This window comes from Balaenoptera ricei, chromosome 12 (genome assembly GCF_028023285.1).
Source record: "Balaenoptera ricei isolate mBalRic1 chromosome 12, mBalRic1.hap2, whole genome shotgun sequence".
In the NCBI taxonomy this organism is placed as follows: Eukaryota; Metazoa; Chordata; class Mammalia; order Artiodactyla; family Balaenopteridae; genus Balaenoptera; species Balaenoptera ricei.
In genome coordinates this window covers 26,058,782-26,080,161 of record NC_082650.1, presented here as the reverse complement: position 1 = coordinate 26,080,161, position 21,380 = coordinate 26,058,782, and the positions used below count along the sequence as shown (strand labels likewise).

At 40.6% G+C, this 21,380-nt stretch overlaps 1 protein-coding gene across 3 annotated transcripts in view; it reads left to right on the top strand.

The window, feature by feature from the left end:
- Nucleotides 1–21,380, top strand: part of ARFGEF3 (ARFGEF family member 3) — a 201,635-nt gene that overhangs the window by 72,010 nt on the left and 108,245 nt on the right. For 2 of the 3 annotated variants that reach the window (XM_059941110.1, XM_059941113.1), the window contains 2 exons: nt 6,340–6,408; nt 18,663–18,785. In XM_059941110.1, coding sequence (XP_059797093.1) covers nt 6,340–6,408; nt 18,663–18,785 — 192 coding nt within the window. The remainder of the gene's footprint in view (nt 1–6,339; nt 6,409–18,662; nt 18,786–21,380) is intronic. The other variant, XM_059941111.1, reaches the window with a different exon arrangement.

Genomic DNA, 21,380 nt, shown 5'->3' with positions numbered 1-21,380 from the left:
TGAGCACTTGAGAAAAATGTGTATTCTGTTGTTTTTGGGTGGAATGTCCTATAAATATCAATTAAGTCCATCTTGTTTAATGTATCATTTAAAGCTTGTGTTTCCTTATTTATTTTCATTTTGGATGATCTGTCCATTGGTGAAAGTGGGTTGTTAAAGTCCCCTACTATGATTGTGTTACTGTCAATTTCCCCTTTTATGGCTGTTAGTATTTGCCTTATGTATTGAGGTGCTCCTATGTTGGGTGCATAAATATTTACAATTGTTATACCTTCCTCTTGGATCGATTCCTTGATCATTATATAGTGTCCTTTTTCTCTTGTAATAGTCTTTATTTTAAAGTCTATTTTGTCTGATATGAGAATTGCTACTCCAGCTTTCTTTTGATTTCCATTTGCATGGAATATCTTTTTCCATCCCCTCACTTTCAGTCTGTATGTGTCTCTAGGTCTGAAGTGGGTCTCTTGTAGACAGCATATATATGGGTCTTGCTTTTGTATCCATTCAGCCAGTCTGTGTCTTTTGGTGGGAGCATTTAATCCATTTACATTTAAGGTAATTATCAATATGTATGTTCCTATTCCCATTTTCTTAAATATTTTGTGTTTGTTATTGTAGGTGTTTTCCTTCTCTTGTGTTTCTTGCCTAGAGAAGTTCCTTTAGCATTTGTTGTAAAGCTGGTTTGGTGGTGAACTCTCTCAGCTTTTGCTTGTCTGTAAAGGTTTTAATTTCTCCATTAAATCTGAATGAGATCCTTGCTGGGTAGAGTAACCTTGGTTGTAGGTTTTTCTCCTTCATGACTTTAAGTATGTCCTGCCAGTCCCTTGTGGCTTGCAGAGTTTCTGCTGAAAGATCAGCTGTTAACCTTATGGGGATTCCCTTGTGTGTTATTTGTTGTTTTTCCCTTGCTGCTTTTAATATGTTTTCTTTATATTTAATTTTTGATAGTTTGATTAATATGTGTCTTGGCGTGTTTCTCCTTGGATTTATCCTGTATGGGACTCTCTGTGCTTCCAGTACTTGATTAACTATTTCCTTTCCCATATTAGGGAAGTTTTCAACTATAATCTCTTTAAATATTTTCTCAGTCCCTTTCTTTTTCTCTTCTTCTTCTGGGACCCCTATAATTCGAATGTTGGTGCATTTAATGTTGTCCCAGAGGTCTCTGAGACTGTCCTCAGTTCTTTTCATTCTTTTTTCTTTATTCTGTTCCACAGCAGTGAATTCCACCATTCTGTCTTCCAGGTCACTTATCCGTTCTTCTGCCTCAGTTATTCTGCTATTGATCCCGTCTAGAGTATTTTTAATTTCATTTATTGTGTTTTTCATTGTTGCTTGGTTCCTCTTTAGTTCTTCTACATCCTTGTTAAATGTTTCTTGCATTTTGTCTATTCTATTTCCAAGATTTTGGATCATCTTTACTATCATTATTCTGAATTCTTTTTCAGGTAGACTGCCTATTTCCTCTTCATTTGTTAGGTCTGGTGTGTTTTGACCCTGCTCCTTCACCTGCTGTGTGGTTTTTTGTCTTCTCATTTTGCTTATCTTACTGTGTTTGGGGTCTCCTTTTCACAGGCTGCAGGTTCGTAGTTCCCATTGTTTTTGGTATCTGTCCCCAGTGGCTAAGGTTGGTTCAGTGTGTTGTGTAGGCTTCCTGGTGGAGGGGACTAGTGCCTGTGTTCTGGTGGATGAGGTTGGATCTTGTCTTTCTGGTGGGCACGTCCACGTCTGGTGGTGTGTTTTGGGGTGTCTGTGGCCTTATTATGTTTTTAGGCAGCCTCTCTGCTAATGGATGGGGCTGTGTTCCTGTCTTGCTAGTTGTTTGGCATAGGGTGTCCAGCACTGTAGCTTGCTGGTCGTTGAGTGAAGCTGGGTCTTGATGTTGAGATGGAGATCTCTGAGAGATTTTCGCCGTTTGGTATTATGTGGAGCTGGGAGGTCTCTTGTGGACCAGTGTCCTGAAGTTGGCTCTCCCACCTCAGAGGCACAGCCCTGATGCCTGGCTGGAGCACCAAGAGCCTTTCATCCACACGGCTCAGAATAAAAGGGAGAAAAAAATAGAAAGAAAAAAAGAAAGAGGATAAAATAAAATAAAATAAAACTATTATAATAAAAAATAAAAAAAATTAAGAATAAATGTATTCAGAAAATTTTTTTTTTAATTTTTAAAAATAGATTTATTAATTTTTTATAGTAAAAAATAAGAAAAAATTAATTAAGAAAAAAATTTTTTTAATTTTTTAAAATAAAAAATATGAAAAAACTTATTAAAAAATTTTTTTTAATTTCTAAAAAGAGAAAATAAGGAAAAAATTATTAAGAAAACATTTATTAGGAAAAAAAAATTTTTTAAGTTAAAAAAAAAAAAAAAAAAAGAAAACACGGACGGACCTAACCCTAGGACTAATGGTGAAAGCAAAGCTATACAGACAAAATCTCACCCAGAAGCATACACATATACACTCACAAAAAAAGGAAAAGGGGAAAAATTAATATATCCTGCTCCCAAAGTCCACCTCTTGAATTTGGGATGATTCGTTGTCTATTCAGGTATTCAACAGATGCAGGCACATCAAGTTGTTTGTGGAGCTTTAATCCGCTGCTTCTGAGGCTGCTGGGAGAGATTTCCCTTTCTCTTCTTTGTTCGTACAGCTCCTGGGGTTCAGCTTTGGATTTGGACCCGCCTCTGCATGTAGGTTGCCTGAGGGCGTCTGTTCCCCTCCCAGACAGAACGGGGTTAAAGGAGCAACTGCTTCGGGGGCTCTGGCTCACTCAGGCCGGGGGGAGGGAGGGGTACGGAGGAGGCGGGGCGAGCCTGCAGCGGCAGAGGCCGGCGTGACGTTGCAGCAGCCTGAGGCGCGCCGTGCGTTCTCCCAGCGAAGTTGTCCCCGGATCACGGGAGCCTGGCAGTGGCGAGCTGCACAGGCTCCCAGGAGGGGTGGTGTGGAGAGTGACCTGTGCTCGCACACAGGCTTCCTGGTGGCGGCAGCAGCAGCCCTAGCGTCTCCTGCCCGTCTCGGGGGTCCACGCTGATAGCCGCGGCTCGCGCCCGTCTCTGGAGCTCGTTTAGGCGGCGCCCTGAATCCCCTCTCCTTGCGTGCCATGAAACAAAGAGGCAAGAAAAAGTCTCTTGCCTCTTCGGCAGCTGCAGACTTTTTCCCAGACTCCCTCCCGGCTATCACCGAATCCCGAGCCTCAGCTCCCAGCCCCGCCCGCCCCGGCGGCTGAGCAGACAAGCCTCTCGGGCCGGTGAGTGCTACTCAGCACCAATCCTCCGTGCGGGAATCTCTCCGCTTTGCTCTCCGCACCCCTGTTGCTGCGCTCTCCTCCGTGGCTCCGAAGGTTCCCCCCTCTGCCACCTGCAGTCTCTGCCCACGAAGGGGCTTCCTAGTGTGTGGAAACCTTTCCTCCTTCACAGCTCCCTCCCACTGGTGCATGTCCCGTTCCTATTCTTTTGTCTCTGTTTTTTCTTTTTTCTTTTGCCCTACCCAAGTATGTGGGGAGTTTCTTGCCTTTTGGGAGGTCTGACGTCTTCTGCCAGCGTTCTGTGGGTGTTCTGTAGGAGCAGTTCCACGTGTAGATGTATTTCTACTGTATCTGTGGGAAGCAAGGTGATCTCCGCGTCTTACTTTTCCGCCATCTTGCCCCTCCTCCCATCCATGTATCATTTTCAATAAGTCATTTCTGTCTGCTGCACCATCCTTGCTAGAAACTGGGGGCCCTTTATATGTCTTGGGAGTCATGGGGGGGCCATGGGCACCATCAGCTCTGGAGTTAAAACCTGCTCTGCTTCCAGAAAAACAAGCTGTGTGAGCTTAAGGAGCCAGCTTCATTATTATGCTTCACTTTCACTATTTTTTCTTGTTTTTAGTTTTTGCATAGAGCTCAGTGAGTCTTTGGATATTAGTGGCCAGACATTCGGTGTGGAGAGCCTTTTTTCAATGATGTTTTGAATAGGATCAGCATCAGTTGGGTGCAGGGATCTTCAGTTTCCTTCAGACTGTTGCTAAGAGGCCTCCCTCTACACTTGCTGGCTTCTCTGTGGCAGAGAGAGTTCAGCCTCCTCTGTTCCCCTGAGAAGTTTGATTAGCAAATATGCCAACTCAATGCCCTTCCCGAAGACCTCACCATAGACACGGCTCCCACTTCCTCCAGCCTCTGTTGCATAAGCAGCTCTTGCTCACAGAAAACTGGGTTGGCTTTTGAAAACTTCTTTCTTACCCTTGCACACCTTGTATGAATGCATGGAGCGATGGAAGGCAGGAAGTCGATCATTGGTCCTATAAGTAACATTATTAATTAGCCAGTTCAGACAAAAATTTGCCATCATTAGTTTCATATTGTAAGGTCTTGCCAGTTGCCAGCCTTTATTGTAATGACTTAAAAAACCAAGAGCCAAGATGGGCCACCTCACCTCCCCAGACCACCACCTCCACCAGCCACTGTCTCATACCCTCCACCCACCTGCCATGAAACACGACATAGAAAAAATAAATAAGAAAGAGAAGCTGTGCAAGGTAGCAAGAAATCAAAGTAAGAAAGCCTCATGTGGGAAAGCCTGAGGGCCTTTCAGATGCTCAGTAGATGTTATAGTCTAATGAGAAGATTATAAATAAGTAAATAAACAAACCAGGAATTTATGAGACTGGTGCTTGCTCTGAAGCAAGTGAAACAAGGAGCTGTGAGGCCATTTCAGAGAGAGTGTTCAGGGAGGGCCGCAGGCCTCTCTGAGGGGCGACATTTGAGTTGAGACCACCAAGAAGCCAACAGATGAGCCACGTGAGGAACAAGCCTGGGAGGATCCCAGGGTAGGAGGGTGTCAGGCAGAGGTACCATCAAGTACAGAGGCATTAGAAGACATGGCCCCTCCCCAGGCGAAATTAGGACCTGGCAACACTGTTGTCCTCAGCTCTCATCCCTCCTTGCATACCAGACTCCGACCCCCAAAGATAGTCATCAAACAAAAGAAAGCCTTTTCCCATGAAGCCATGGGGCAGTAGTTCCCACAATCCCCCCTCTCGGCCAGCGTGGCATTCAGACGATTTTTATCTGGAGTCAACGCTTGGCTCTCAGGTGCCTTAAGGAGCAAAAAATTGAGGAGCAGACCCACAGTGAATTTACCTAACCTCGTGCCTAAAATTGGCAAGAATCCTTTTTTCCTTCTTTAATTACCTACCTGTTTGCTTTTGCTAAAGGCGTGACTGTTCCTAGGGCTGGCCTTGCTGGTAACTAAGACTGAGAGATTAAGAGAGGTTCCTTGTTCCATGGGACAGTTACACTTTTTGGTGTGCTGATCAGGTGTATATCCTGTATTAGGTAAATTTGCTAGGCTTCAGCGCTCTTTCACGAGTTAGGCAGAACCAGGTGAGAAACATCCTCCAAGGCTGCCACTGACAGGCCAAGCTGCAGGCAGGACATGGCTGTTGGGTTTGGGGATCAAGGAGCAGACATCAGCAATTTCATGTCTGGGACCACCGGCGAGATAATTTGCAGCATCAGAAGCCAAATGGACAGGGGAGCATCTAGCCTTTTATCTATAAAATTAGAAGCAATTCTTAAAATGCCCTGGGCTTTTATTGATCTATTCCCTAATAGCTCTACAAGTAGAAAGTGGAATTTTTAGTGGTCTTTAAAGATCTTGTAAATGTCATCGACTCACTGTCTATGTAACTTGGAGAATAAGGGGAACCTGGAACTAATAAATAAGCCCCAGGCAGGGTTCTGGGGGAAATAAAGAAGGAAAGAAGAAAGTGCCCATAAAAGAATGTCTAATCCCATGTGGATCTGGGAAGGCGACAGAAACAGAAAAATACAGTGACTCTCGGGTCTAGGAAGATGTAGAGACAGTATTGCATGGTCAGTCAGGGCATGGAGCCAGATTACTTGGGTTCAGATCTCAGCTCCACAACTGGTACCTGTGTGACTTTGGCAGCTTATTTAATCGTTCAGAGCTTCAGTTTCCTTATCAGTAAAATGAGGACAGTAATAATGACACTTACTAAAAATATCAGTCTAGGTAATTCATGTACAGGACCTAGCAGTGAGCCTGGCCATTTGGTTTTCTTTATTACTGGACAGACCTGGAGTTGTTGAAGAAAGCCATCTCTGGCCAGGCTTACAATGCTTCTTCCTTTTACAAGTATTAGTCTCTATTTTATTGGGCAACGTGTGGTCACTAATTAGAGAGCAGTGGGTGGGATGGAAAGAAACATATGAAAAGCAAAGAGCGAAAGAGTCATAAAAAACAGGACTGCACTAATAACATGTAAAATGGAAATTTATTTCTAAATTTTTACTTCCTTCTCTCTTCCTTCCTCCTCTGCCTCCTGGTTGTTAAAGGTTTTACTCTGCATAACCTACACCCCAACCTTTGACCTGAATGGGAGCGCAGTGCTGAAGATCGCGGAGGTGAGTACCCGTTTTCCCCGGACCCTCGAGTGCTGCTTGTGTGTGCTGTCTGCTCACAGCTGCTTTACCCCCACCTGGGATAAACGCTGGGGTGGAGCCAAGCCGCAGCAGTGGGGTGAGCCCTTCTCTGATCATTACTGCGGGGAATTTCCACTATGGAGTTGATCTGTGGGAAGCAGGCTATGTGGGCCACCATCCTTAGTCGGTGCTCTGCATGCTTTGGTTTGCTTGACTTGAGGCTTTAACCATGGAAATAACAGTACCGGTTCTCCCGACGCTGCTACACCTAGGTATTGCACTTACTATTTTTCCTAAGACTGATTGAAGAGAATTTGATTTTTTTTTTTTTTAATGGTTTTTAAGAAACCAAGTGTGAGATTTAGGGGAGATGTTTATTGATTAAATTGCATCCCCGTCTCCTAAACCCTGATGAATGCATTTTGTAACGATCATTGGAAAGCCTTCTCTTTTCCATCTGTATTGCCGCCTAGAGTAATGTGTACCTTCAGCACTCCCAGGAGTATGTCCAACAGAAAACTTGCTTTCCTGAATGTCTGGCATTCAGACATTCTGGAAACAGCATCATTCCAAAGCTGTACTTTACTACGCTTAGAGTGAATTTCCTTCCACTTCTTGAAAAGAGTTATCTTCGGGATTTGTATGTTTTGACAAGAGTACACATGTAGACCTCAAGGAGCCAATGATATTCTGAATTCTGAAATTATAGAGAGAAAGAAAGCCTAACTATCAGCAGTCATGGTTTTTTTTTTTTTTTTAACTCTAATGATTACCATTTATTGAGTATACCAGGTAGATGCTTAGCACTTTGGGCATGTTTTCTTTTTTCTTCTTTTTCTCATCATTTTTGAGGTATAACCAACAAATAAAATGTTCGATGTTTCGATATGCATATACACTGTGAAATAGTCACCACAGTCAAGCTAATTAACATATCCGTCATCATACATAGTTAACATTATCATGAGTAGTATTTATATTGGCTGATACGTGTGCTTTTATGGTATTATGTGGCATTGAAGAGTGAAAATTGAGAGGAAATTATTTTTGAGCACATAGAACATTTTTATGTGTCAGTCAAAAGAAGAACAGACAGCTGACCCCTCACTACAACATAAATCAGTTCTCAAATGCATATTTATGTAGGTAGAAAGAACACTTTTCTTTACCACATTTGTATGTTTCACTCTATATAAGTAAAGAAATAGAATAGCTAACAGTATTTTTAGTTGAGTTTTAAGAGATATTTGTGAGTGATCTTATCATTTGTAGGTTTGCTTTTTTTTTTTTTTTATTAACTGGTAAGAACACAACATGAGATCTTAACAAACTTTTTAAGTATGCAATTCAGTAGTGTTAACCATAGTGCAGTGTTGTATAGCAGATCTCTAGAACTTATTCATCTTGCATAACTGAAACTTTATACCCATTGAATATTAACTCTCCATTTCCCCCTCCTCCTCCCCCCACCATTCTACTCTTTGTTTCTATGAGTTTGACTATTTTAGATACCTCATGCCAGTTTGCTTTCAAAGTGACAAATGTAGTTTTGATCAGAGCAAGAAACAGGACTGGCATGTAAGAGGCTTGTTATTTCTTTGCCATGTGAAGGGACGAGAAGGGAAATGCAGCGTGTCACTGCCCAGCCACTGCCTAGCTCGACCCCTGCCCAGGAGGGGTATGGGGAAGGGGATGGGTTGTTGTAGGACCCTCAGGACTGGGGAGACCACCAGGGATCCCCAAGCTCCCTTTGAGAGGGGGAGGTCTTTATCATCTCACAGGGATGAGTTTTTGAATGAGAATCTGAAAGATTCGAGTTGTAATTCCCGAACAGCAGATACACACTGCCATGGACCACCCAAGTCAAGGGTGATTTCAGAGGGGATCTGGAAGCCAGAGTAGAGAGTTGGCAGACCTGTCTAGATAGGATGAAACATCAAAACACAGTGGTCTCTACCAGAACCTATAAAGGAAAAAAAACTTTTTTTTTTTTTTTTTTTTTTAAATCTCAGCCCAAGAGTGATATAAAGATAAAGGCGTTTGAGCTTGGTGGTGACAGCGTGGGCTCTTGAGTTGCACTGGTTGGGTGTAAATCCTGGCTTTACCACCTCCCAGCGGTGTTGCCTTAGATACCTCCCTGGGCTTGTGTTTGTTCTCTGTGTAAAAGCAGTGCTAACAGCACCTATCTCGCTATCTCTTAGTGTGGTTGTGCTGATTAGACAAGAAAGAGAATCCATGTAAAAAGCTTTCAGTGCAGGCAGCCGCATAGTAAATGCTGGGTCAAGGTTACCTGCTGCTCTCCTGGAGCGGCAGATTGATGACGACGTCCAGGCTTCCACTAGATAATGTTGACACGGCCAGGACCCTGAAGGGACGGGTCATCAACTGGGCTAGCTTCCTGAGACAACAGTAGCAAGCTTACTTCCCCTTCTTGCCCCTCCTGCAGCCCACTGAGATCCCCTAGTTGGAAGAGTTCCCAGCAGAATGTCAGCATGAAGGTCATGAAGCAGGGGTCAGACCATCACGGAAAGATGCGTTACTTCCAATGCTAGCTTTGACTTATTGTTCAGGATGGAGGCTTCGGACTGCATTCCTCTGAAGGAAGGACTTGGCAAAGATCTTAAAAATAAACTTTTCATCCTGTATTTGGTAGCGGGAGCCTTCCCTTGACAGTGCGCAGGCTCCCAGAAGATGTTTTTAGGCCCCGCCTCTCCTATAGATCCACAAGAAGGTCCTACCACCTCCCTGTCCGTGGTGGAACTTAACAGTTGAGGCTGCAGGTTCCCCCAGCCCTCACTTAGATGCCCCACTCTTTTCTGGTGACTGGAAACATCAGATTCTCCAGCAGAGCAGGGGGGATGGAGACTGCTTTGTAAGGACCACGATGGTCACCACTTCAAAGTGCTTTTGATAATTGGCAGTGTGCAGAATCGCTCCTCTGTGCTAGCCTGGACCTGGCGTGGACACCAGGTTCAGGGGAGTAAGACTTCAACTCTTGCAGCTGGCCAGTCCATGGGTGAGGACATCTACACGCCAGTCTGCTGAGAGAAGCAGAGTGATCCAGGAGCAGGACGAGCATGCAGAGGCCAGCACCAGGGGCTCACTCTATCCAGTGGCACCGATCAAAAAGCCAGTGATAAAAACACCCTGGAAAGTGCTCTCCTGCTGAGAATAGTGGATCTTTTATCCATCAGGCTTGGCTGCAACACAGAGTACTTCCACCAGGCATTAGCTAGAGCTCTGGGCTCTCTGTGGCCATTCCCTCTCAGAGTTGATCATCCTGAGGAGGCTTGAAAACATAACGTCCCTCTGGGTGGCAAGAGATAAGTACATATTACATGGCTAGGACAACGTTACATGGCTACCTTTAGTACGAATTTAGCTCTCTGCCAGGCACCGTTCTCAGAACTTTCCCTGTATTAGATCATATAACCTGCACGACAGTACTGTTGTACTAGCCACACAGCTAGGAAGTGATAGAACCAGGAAGCAAGCCTGCTCGGTATGACTGAGCTTTTGGTCTTTATACCCTGTAGCACGTGCTGTCGTAGTTTGGTTGTGGAAGGGACACTCACAGGGGCCCTTACACTTGCCCCGTGGAAATCAGTGGTAATTCTCAAAGGGGCTACCCTTCCCCTCATCTAGACCATTCCCAGGCGTGAGCACCCTGCAGACACGGTGTTGAAGTTGAACTGATCTTGCCTTTTATCTTTAAAATAGATCTTTTTCTTAAGAGAATAGCATGCCTCAGTTCACTACCAACAATGATTAAAGATCAGAACTAGAGACAGGCTTATACAAGTTTGCACAGGTTCCTGTATAAGGCTGACTGTTTTCAGTAGTTACTCGATTAAACTTTGACTTCTCTTTACCCTCCTGAAACGAACTCTCTTACGTATGGGATACTTACAGTTGCAAAGCATCGGAGGCCCTACTTTTATGTTGGTGGTTCTCTTCAAAGGCTGCATATTCAAATCACCGGGGAAGTATTAGCAAAAATAAGATGCTTAGGGTTGCCCTAGAAATTCTGAGGTTTTTGGTCTTGGAGGGACCTGGGCAAACAAATTTTGTAAAGGCCTCCGGTTGATTCCACAGCAGAAGTCAAGTTGAACATCACTGCTCTGATAGTTACTGTTCTCTCCAACAAGCTGTGTTGTAAAACCATATTGAAAGGAGCTCTGATGCTCTAAAGCCTCAAGTGTGGTCCACTCGGCAGATGCATGGCCGCACCTGGGAGCTTGTTAGAAATGCAGGTCCTCGGGCCCCAACCCAGACCTCTGAATAAGAATCTGCCTTGTAATAAGATACCCCGTGGGATGCATAAGCGTATTAAAGTTTGAGAAGCGCTGCCACAAGTGAATATTGGTATAATCTCATTAAAATGAGATCTAAAGATAGTGTTCTGCTGGGTTTATAGACCTAAATCCCAGGCAAGGTCTGCTGTGCCTCTTTGCCATGGCTAATCGAGCCCCCTCCACGAAGCAGGGACGCCCACACAGCAGCAGAATCCTCTCAATGGTGGCCCCTAAGAAGTGCTAGATTTTGATTCTTCTAATTTCCCTTGTCTTTCATCATCTTCTCCTGCCCAATCGTCTCCACGTTTTCTCCTTCCCATTTGTCATTGCTTGATATATAGCAAACATGTTTCTTAAAACGCTTTAACAGTTTAAACTGCCACAGAGCTATCCCACTGTTCCTTCTGAGTATGTGTTTCCGCCAATAAGGCCCACTGTCAACCTTTGAAAATATGTGGCACATATATACAATGGAATATTACTCAGCCATAAAAAGAAATGAAATGGAGGTATTTGTAATGAGGTGGATGGAGTTAGAGTCTGTCATACAGAGTGAAGTAAGTCAGAAAGAGAAAAACAAATACAGTCTGCTAACACATATATATGGAATCTAAGGGAAAAAAAAAAAAAAAGGTCATGAAGAACCTAGTGGCAAGACGGGAATAAAGACACAGACCTACTAGAGAATGGACTTGAGGATATGGGGAGGGGGAGGGGTAAGATATGACAGGGTGAGAGAGTGGCATGGACATATATACACTACCAAATGTAAAATAGATAGCTAGTGGGAAGCAGCCGCATAGCATAGCACAGGGAGATCAGCTCGGTGCTTTGTGACCACCTAGAGGGGTGGGATAGGAAGGGTGGGAGGGAGGGAGATGCAAGAGGGAAGAGATATGGAGACGTATGTATATGTATAACTGGCTCACTTTGTTATAAAGCAGAAACTAACACACCATTGTAAAGCAATTATACTCCACTAAAGATGTTTTAAAAAAATAAATAAATAAATAAAATGTACAAGAATTGAAAAAATATATATATACCTCCTCCCCGAATCCATATTTATGTAATCTGGCATAAGACGAGCATGGAGTAGATCTATTTATATGAAAAGCATAAGAACAATTTATAAATAGAAGCTTATGGGTCAGTAGTTACAGCTATTAGATTATTAAGTGCATTACGTATGGGTAATTTAAGGAAGGATAGTAGTAGACTTATTTGAAATCATTGTTTACTTCAGATACACATGATAGGTGTAAGTATTTTTCTTACATTGCCCTACATTTTATATTTCCTCAAATTTGCAAAATAGCTTAGAACTTTTTGGTTTTTCACCACAGAAGTTGCTTAAGAAATACTTTTTCATCAACAGGAAGCATTAACTACAAAAGAGAGTTATACTGCCACAAAAATAATGGTATTCTGTAGACATAGTGAAACCCAATGATTTTGCAGGTTTTTGCATGTTCTCAAGTGCTTTCCACCTGCTAATTTAGCCTTTGAAAAATCTGCATCTCTATTTTTAAACCAGGACATTTCAGCCTAAAACTACCACTTAGCTCCTGGAAGCTTTCTTGGTTGTAGCTGAATTTCTCATAAAAATAAGTCTTTAACTTCAAGAAAAAAAATCTTTTTTCCTATTGTCACTTTTGATATAGCTAGGGAAATAATTTATAAAAATACCTTAAAGTAAATCATTTAAAACCCCTGTGGAAATGTTGGGAGAGAATCCACACACTCTCTTCTTTCTTACTCTGTCTGCATTGACAGTTACTCAAGAATAGTGTTTACCCTGGAACCTGTTGATCAGGAAATGGGATGCGTGCTTAACTATGAAAAATGAGTCTGTTTTCCCAAGGTACTGCTGAAACTATAAAAGGATAAAAGGATCATTAAGCACTGAAAATGTAACTAAGAGGGCAGCCTTCATTTGTGTGTCCAACTTTAACTTGCTTAATTAAACTGCAATAATGACAGTTTTTCAGAATAGGGTCTTCTATGATGCAGGAGGAATAAGAAATATCAACCGAATTTAGAATTGGACAGTTATGAAATATCCAACATGTGTTTCTGTTTAATTTCATGAATTATCATTACTAAAACTCTGTATGGATACAAAATTCTCTTCATTGGTTGAAAGCTGGACCCTTAGTATTTCTCCTACTATTATGCACAAATTAGCAGATGTGTTGAGTGTTCCGAGGATAGTTACCTTAACGTAGGAAAAAGCTGTCGAAGTAAAAATCACCAAGGCCTTGGGGTTAAAGGAAGAGGTAGTGCCATAACAAGAAGCTCTGTGAAGCTGATTTGAAGATGATTAATGATATTGTTTCATTGGTAAGATTTGGAGCATATTCTCATGCCTGCTGAAGGCTGCTCTATGGGATTTTTCTAAGTGAGAAAGCCTTGTTTGTAAATGTGTATTTGCTGGTTTGATCTTAGTCATGGGAAACTTCCAGTCTTTGATCCTGTAGCATGTTATCAAGTTCAAGCAGAGTCTCTCTCAAAGACCATTTTTTTTTTCTTTAAGATTTTTACATTCAGGAGCCTCCCTTTTTTACTCGATCCATCCTCCATCCCTTAATTCCAAAACAGTGGTTAATAATGGTAGCTACTGATGGTTGAGTTCCTAGGGCATGTCAACAAGTATTGTATTTTCCACACATTCTCTTTTAATCTTTACCATAACCAAGCTATATAAAGAATCCCAGAGAAAGGGAGGTTAATTTGCTTGCCCAGTGATTTTAGGCCAGGAAAGCCCTAAGGTGGATGGGAGGGAGGGATCTCCAGGCTGGAGTCTGATTGCACCCACTCCACTTTCCACATGCTTCCTTGGTAAGTAAGCTCCCCCCACTGCCATCTAGACTTATTTTATATTGATTTGTTTATAAATAAAAAACAATATTGAAAAAAATTTTTTTAGATATTCAAATCTAGGCTTTTTATATTTCAAATATGTGCTGTTAACCACTATGCTATACTATTGCTTCCTGGCTACCCTCAGTCTTAGAAAATGTTAGTGAAATCTTGCCATATTAATATAGCAACTGACTGAAATTCTTTGGATTCTTATCCACTTTGGACCTTTACCAAGGCATTTAGTTAGAGAATGGCCGTATGGTGGTTTTACATGTAAAGCAGAAGTATTGATGCATTTTACTTTTTTTGTGACCGTAGATTCAAGTGACCATCAGGCATATGCCACTTTCTTGGCTATCTTTACATATTGATACTCAGTTTATCTTTTCTGAACATTACGTTATCATCAGAGGATATGGAGTTTAGCAATAGTTCCACTTGATACGCCAGGGAACTTAAAAAACACTGAAGCTCAAGACCTGCTGCCAAAGATTCTGATGTAATGGTTCTAGGTGTCACTAAAGTATTATTTTAATTGGGCTGACTTCTCTTTAAATATTCAGTGATCTTTTTTTTTTTTTTTTTACTCTAATGTGGAAGCATTATTTCTGAGCCATACCTCAAATAAAATATTTTACAATTAAGGAGCAGATAGTCTCCAGATATAACCCGGAAAAAAAGTACACAGATGACTTACTTGGTCCATTTATCCTGGAAGCATCTTATTTGTCTTTTTCTCTTTAAGACTGGGAGGGGTAGCGCCACCTCCTGGCAAGAAAACCGAGCAAGGAAGCTGGCCCATTAAACCAGCTGAGGCTACTGGATTGAGGAAACGCCATTCTAAGGAGCTTCTCCACTTTTCCTTCCAGAAACTCTTTCTTTCCCTCCTTCCTCGTGGGCCAGTCTCTTTACTGACTCTGGTTTGACTCCTCTAAGGTGTCTGTTCTTTGGCTACTTACTGCCAGATAGGCTTTGAGCGAACTGGTCCTTTGCAAGACATTCTCCACTTTCCTTTAACCTCTGACTTGCATGGCTCTTGAAGAACTTATTTGGAGTTAGAAGACACATTGAGCAATGCAGAGATCCCCTCTACTTCATTTTGGGTTGGTTCACTGGACAGAGGCTAGAGTTTGGTAGACCCTGTGTAGACAAAGCAGAAGGCTCTGCCTGAGAAGGTGCAGGCATTGATGGGTTGAGGGGTCTTAAGCCATTTTAATATGTCAGCTGAAGCCAGGAAGAACATGGAGGAGGAAGAAGGAAGTCACAATCAGTTTTCCGTAAATGCCTGGGCACTTTAAGAATTTCCTTGTAAGTTGAGATCCAAAAGGAAAACCAGCAAATTTCCCTACCCAAGCATGGGATCAGATTTACTTACACAGGTATTTCTTAGGAATAATAAAACAACTTTAGTTCACTCTGTCTGTGTGTATGTATGTGTGTGTGCCTGTGTGTTTGCATCAACAGGACCCATTTGATGAGGTGCCTCCTGTCACATACCCACCTGTTACTGCTGTTTCCCTGGGAACGGCAGAGCCATTGAGCTGTCGTCATGATATAACAGAGTTCAGACTTACAGTGATCATCAAAATTTCCTTTGGTTCTAATGTGATCAGCAAACATTCATATAAGAGACATTTCTGCTTCCTTGTAGCTTACTTAATCTCTGATCCTTTCTATTTTTATCACCATAAATTGTCATCTCTGTAAAAATTTTCCAGTTGGAAACATACTAGCTCTTCTCTTTACAGAACTCATTAGTCAGTACCATGCACTGTTTTAACAAAGCTATGCCACTAACCCCATTCAGATAGGGAAGAGAAGGTAAATGCACAGTTCAACAAAGTGAAGGTCATACATACTTCGTAAAGCTAAGCAAACTTCTACTGTGGCAGCTTCTTTAAAATTTATTATCACTTTGGTTAGTGTATATTGAATATCTGCTACATTCCACTATGCTGCTTCATATTTAATAATAGTGATTACACCGTGGTTGTAACCTAGTACTGTTATTTATCAGTCTACTGACTCCGTGATACTAAACTTGTATTGCTTATATATGGCTTGCAAACTTGTGTTTTCTTGTTCTTGTTCCTTCTGCTTTTGGGGTCTGTTTTGCTTCATTAACGATGTATGTTTTTGCCCTCAGTTGTGTCTAGCATGCCATAAAGCTAGATGTCCACAAATGCATGAAATGATCAAAATGTCCCTTACGAAACTCCTCACTGCCCTGTGTCTTCGTGCATTCCCTGGCGATCAGGGGCCTGTGGCTTTTCACAAGGTATTTGACTTGCCCTTTGAGCCTCTGGCAGAGGTGCAGGACTGAGGCTTTTTAAGTGTCAGTTCTGCACCACCGAAAGCAAAGGGCATGGGGAGACAGAACTGATACAGGATATATGAAAAGAAGAAATTGATGAGCTCCTTTTCCAGAAACTCAGCCTGACTTTGGACATGGTGTTCTCTGAGCTTCTCTGATTCAATGTGCTCATCTTAGCACTGCCCTGAGGTATAGGAAGAAAAACATTCACAAAGTGAAAAATGACTGGTCTCGAATTACAATGGTCAGGTTTATAAGGGGAAACATAGTTCTGCAAACTTTTCAGATTTATCAATTTATTATTAATATAGCAAGTTAAAGAAACTTTTCTTTAGAAGATGTCAGGATAACTGGTAAAGCATTTCTTTCTGAGTACCTAAAGAAAGTGATATTATCAGATACATGATCATTTTTATATTTGAAAGGATACCCTTTTGTCATATTCAGTATTTATACTCCCAACTTTAGTAGAACGAGCTCCTTAGATTAATCTTTTTTTTTTAAGCAGACTAAACATGCCTGTCTTTTCCCTTAATAAAACGCCTCTTGCAATAAGTCATTTCCAGTGTTGTACGTGTAGTAATAGCACCTAAACATTAAAAATGGTGGTAACATTAAAACTCAAAGAAATACATTTGTTACTTGTGAAGTTCATCTGTTTACAGCACTGTTTGTGTTGCTTCAAATCCAGTTCTTCATGTGTGCTTTCCTTCTTGGGTCTAAAGGGACTGATAGAGTTTTTTAAGGGAGGAGATAGATGGCTCTCAGTATTCAGGAAAATCATGTTTATGTTAAGTGTATAGTTCAGCTCTCCAGATAGCTACTCTTCATCTGTAGTGCGTCTAAGGCTTAAAATTCCCCCTTAAATTTATAATGTCAGAGCTTAGAGATCTTAAAGATCAACAGTTATAAAGATTTCTTGGGAGAGTATAAGATTTAAAGAAAACTGTTAAATCCTAAGGTATAAATAGTACGAGTGTGCCTAATTACACTGTGGAGAATTTGATTTCATCAAAGTGAAATACCTCACTCAGATGTATTTTCACAGTTTTTAAACTATTTCATCACATGCAAAAGTAAAAGCCTTTCAAGATTAAAACATGTTTTTTTCTAAGTATGTATAAATTGTACCTTCAGGTCCATTATAATCCATGATTGTTTAAGAAAATGAATTTAAAACTGATATGCCCTAAATGGTAGTTTGAAAAACAAATATTTTGGAACTTGCTCTTATTTTTTAACTTAAAATGAATTAATCTAAGCCAACTTCCAAATACACTGTTGAGTTTTCAATGCTCATTTGGAATATTAAGCATTCAATAGGAGATAAATTAAACTGTTAGAAACTATTTACTTTTACCTAGTTAATTTTACCAAAAAGGTTATTATAATGAGGCCCGGCAGAAAGGTCTAGCTTAAGCAGTAGCAGCAACAAAGATTAACATTTAGTTTCTCTCTTGTTTCAGTTATCAATCATCAAATTAAATTTGCCATTTGGGTGAGAACCCTGTATTTTCATTGTAGATAGCCTTGGAGTTACTCCTAGAAAAATAATTTAGGTACATTAAATCCCCCTTTTTTTCTTTTTGTGGGACTAAATATGCTTGGAAAATGGAAAGGATAACATATCTTATGGAGAGGAAAAAGTGGGCAAATTTAAAGCATGCATTTATCGTCAATGCCCATTCCTATAGCTTCCAAAAGAACTAGAGGCAGTAAAATCTGAAAAGTCATGCCATTTAACATCAACATCACCATCAAATGAGAGATTTTTTTTTTTTTTTTCCAAATTGGGACTTCTCCATGCAGCAGCCATCAGGGAGTCTTCTCATGTTCAGCTAGACATTCAGACTCACAAGACCCAACTAGACCACAACTGGCGTTATGTTCACTTAGCAGGATATAGGACAGGAAACAGAAGTAGGGCAACGGCAGGCATTTATCTTTCACAGGAGTCCTTGCTGCAGTCCAGAGGCTAGTTGCTGGCTCTCAGATGTCAGCTTAGGAGCAAGAAGATGAGAGCCACCTTTGTGGGTACAGAGTCACCTTGGCTTAGCATCCCCAGGTTTCAACTATGTAGGAACCAATAATCTGTAACAACTGCATGAGCTCAGCTGGCAGAGGTCCCAGAGGGTGTGATCAATGACAACAGTCACCCAGGGAAACTTCTCACCAGGTTTTTATAGTTCGTTCACAGTTCTCCGAATTCAGATGCAGTTTAGTAATCGGGGGACATTTTTACGCTAAGCCATGCTGCCTAGTAACACAGCTAACTGTCCCACTTTTATCAGGTTTCCAAAAGAACACAGCTGGAGACTTAATCCAAGGTCAAACTTGTTTATAGAGGAGAAAGGGTTTCATTAACCCTTTCCCCACACTTCATAACTCAGGAGTTAAATTCTGTTCCTGTTTTGCCATGGAGAGAAGTTTTCCTGATTAATTTCTAGCCACCTGAGTTTGTTCTAGGTAGGATTATTTGGCATATCTAAAAATCACTAATTTGCATTCTTTTGTGATGCTCAGAATAATAAGCTTCTAAGAGTGATAATCTTTAGGGAAAGATTACTTTTCCTATATGATTAAAAACAAATTCCCAGGGATTTAAAATACATATTTAGTAGTACTCATTGACAACTAGTCTTAAATCAGGCTGACTTTCTATTTAAGAGAGATTTAACATCCTCTCCAATTAACTCCAAAGCATGTTGGTAATGAACTGATATCTACAGATCGTGTATGTTGCTGTCTTATTTCTTTACCAGGTGTGCATTGAAACATACATATGTAGCTGTCACCAGCGTAGTATAAACACTGCTGTGCGGGCAACTCTCAGTCAAATGCTGAGTGACTTGACTTTACAGTTACGACAAAGGCAGGAGAATACGGTGAGCCTCTCGGTACCCACACGTTCATTCCGGTCTTGCCAGTGTCTCTGTGTAACCGCATGCTAAGTGTCCCACGACCTATATGCCTTCCCCTCCCCCTGCCAGGGCTGCTTCCTACTGAAACATTAGGAAGGGCTGGTTTGGTTTAGAAGAACATTTATTTATATAAATTAAACTCTTTAAATGTATCTTTGCCTGTTTCACTCCAAAGCTTGGAGAGTTATTTTTCCTTATGGTTTCGGTCATTTTTTTAGTCATTAATTTAAAATTCACTTTTCTTTTAAAATCATGTTTTAAACATCTCAGATTGAACAATTTTATATAAAAATATTGTGATGTATTAACAAACAGAAGTAAATTCAGAATTAAGAAAAATTACTAGCAGTTAATTAATTACATGCTTTGAGGCTTGGTGCATATGTTTCTGTTTGTGAAATAAAAGGCTGGGGCAGGAGGTTTCCTTCACCTGCTGGTGCCATCAGGGAAAAGCTGAATTTGTCTTCTCTCTGTCATCAAAGCCCACTCAAGCTTTTTGCTCTAAACTTGAGCAGATTGTCTAAAATGAGCATTCCTGGGAAAAATGTAAATGTAATCAGCTTCTTGTATATGTTATCTCCTGGGAATGTTAATTGAGGAGATGATTCCTCTTCAAAATTGGTGTTTTTTTAAAAAAAAAAATGCCTCTAATAATTCAGATTAAACTTCTTTTAAAATCTGCAAGAAGTATTCTGAAATGAACACTTTATTATTTTTTAGAATAGGAAATCTCAATGGCAATCCAAAATATCTCAGAAATTAATTTTACAGAAATGAAGAGTTCATTTCTAATTTTTAACTTCAATTCTTTTCTAATTTTTAGAAAATCATGGCATTGAGTGAAACCTTAGAGATTATCTGGTCAAGTTCTTTTATTCCTCAGAAAAACAGCTGGGGAAGATGAAGCCCAGAGAGATGAAATTGAAATCTAAAATTAATGAGCATATCAGTGAAAGAGCCAGAACAAAAGCCCTAGTCTCCTCACTGACTCCCAATCCAGGTTATTAATATGCAGTCTGGCAGCCAGTGTTTTTTTGTTTTTTGTTTTTTTTAAATCCACTAATCTGAAAAAACAAATACTGATTTTCTTCTCTGTTTGCTATATCTAAAGCCCAAGTTTTTATTAAAAATCATTTAAACTTGAGATATTTTTATTATATTAGCTTACTCTTTGTTAAAAAACTATTTCATTTATACTAAGGTGTTGCATATGATGGTATAGATATATTAGTTTAAAAGAAATTCAAATCTATAAGCAGAAAGCATTAAGAGAAAAAAGTTTCTTAATGGAAACAAAGCTAAGATGTTGAGAGTCCTGATACTAGTATATGATCATGTTCCATCCTTGCTAAATGGCAACACGATGGGAAATACTATAACACTAATGTTTTAAGATGAAGCATTTAAATGAAACTTTGTAGTTTCAAAGTGATTTCAATTATGATAGTTTATTTCGTTATATTTTTAAATTTTTAAGTAGGGGAATTTGGGGTTTTAAGTAAAACGACTCAGCTTTTTAGCTTATCTTGCTCTTCTGTAACAGTGGTGACAGGTATAGTTGTAGAGGTCTGGATAAAACTAGAGGGTTGTCTGCCTCTGTCCTAAGTACTGTGTGGCTAGTCAACCTTCTGGTCCCCCTCATCACTGACCATCTGGACTCACCCCATCCGGAGGCAAGATCCCAAACGAGATAGAAAATTAGTGTTTCCTGTTAATTTCCTTTCTATTACTCATGAGATCCCTGGAGATGTTTTTGTGTCCCAGAAAAACATGATTCTCAGGATGCTAATATTTGAAGCACTTACGATGTTTAGTAGAGGGAGACATAAGTTTTGCCACCTAAGAATGGTTATTTTTTAAAAAGCTATTAAAGGGGAGTGGTCCCTAGGATTGGTGAGACTCACGCTAAGTAGGCTGCATGTTCTCCCATGGGGCACTTAGCATTACTTGCAGAAGATGTGTATAGTGCTTAGCATGACCCATCACTGGAAAGACATCACGGGCCATCTCAGAATTAGAAAGACTTAAATACAGTGGAAAGAAAATAAATCTAGAATGCCAAAAGCTTAGCACAAAATCTATCTTCAACTTAATGTCTAGCCCCTCCCCACCCCTACTCCCAAGGCAGATTACTCAGTTTGATTTTGTAGCCTCAGAAACCCTGAGTTATTATCGAGCTTTATTATTGAATTATTTCGATGACAAAAGCCATTGTTAAATTGTTGTTACTCATTTTAAAAAGAAAAAAATTCCACATGTAAATATTTGGGGGGTAGGTGGTAGTGGTTCTCCTATCCATAAAAATGATTCAGATGGATTTCCTCCAGAAAATGTTGTTCTGAACTTAATATTTATCCATGTGCTGAGCTGTAGGCACTAACATAGCATTTCCCAAAACACTGTAGAAGTTGCTGAGCTTGCAAATTTATGAACAGAGAAGAGTAGAAATACATGGCTGTAACAAGTTTAAAAATGATCAGTGCTATGGTATTTATATCTGATAGTTAATTGGCATGGAAATGCCTTCTGTTTATCTCCCAATGCTAAGAGGTGGGGAGA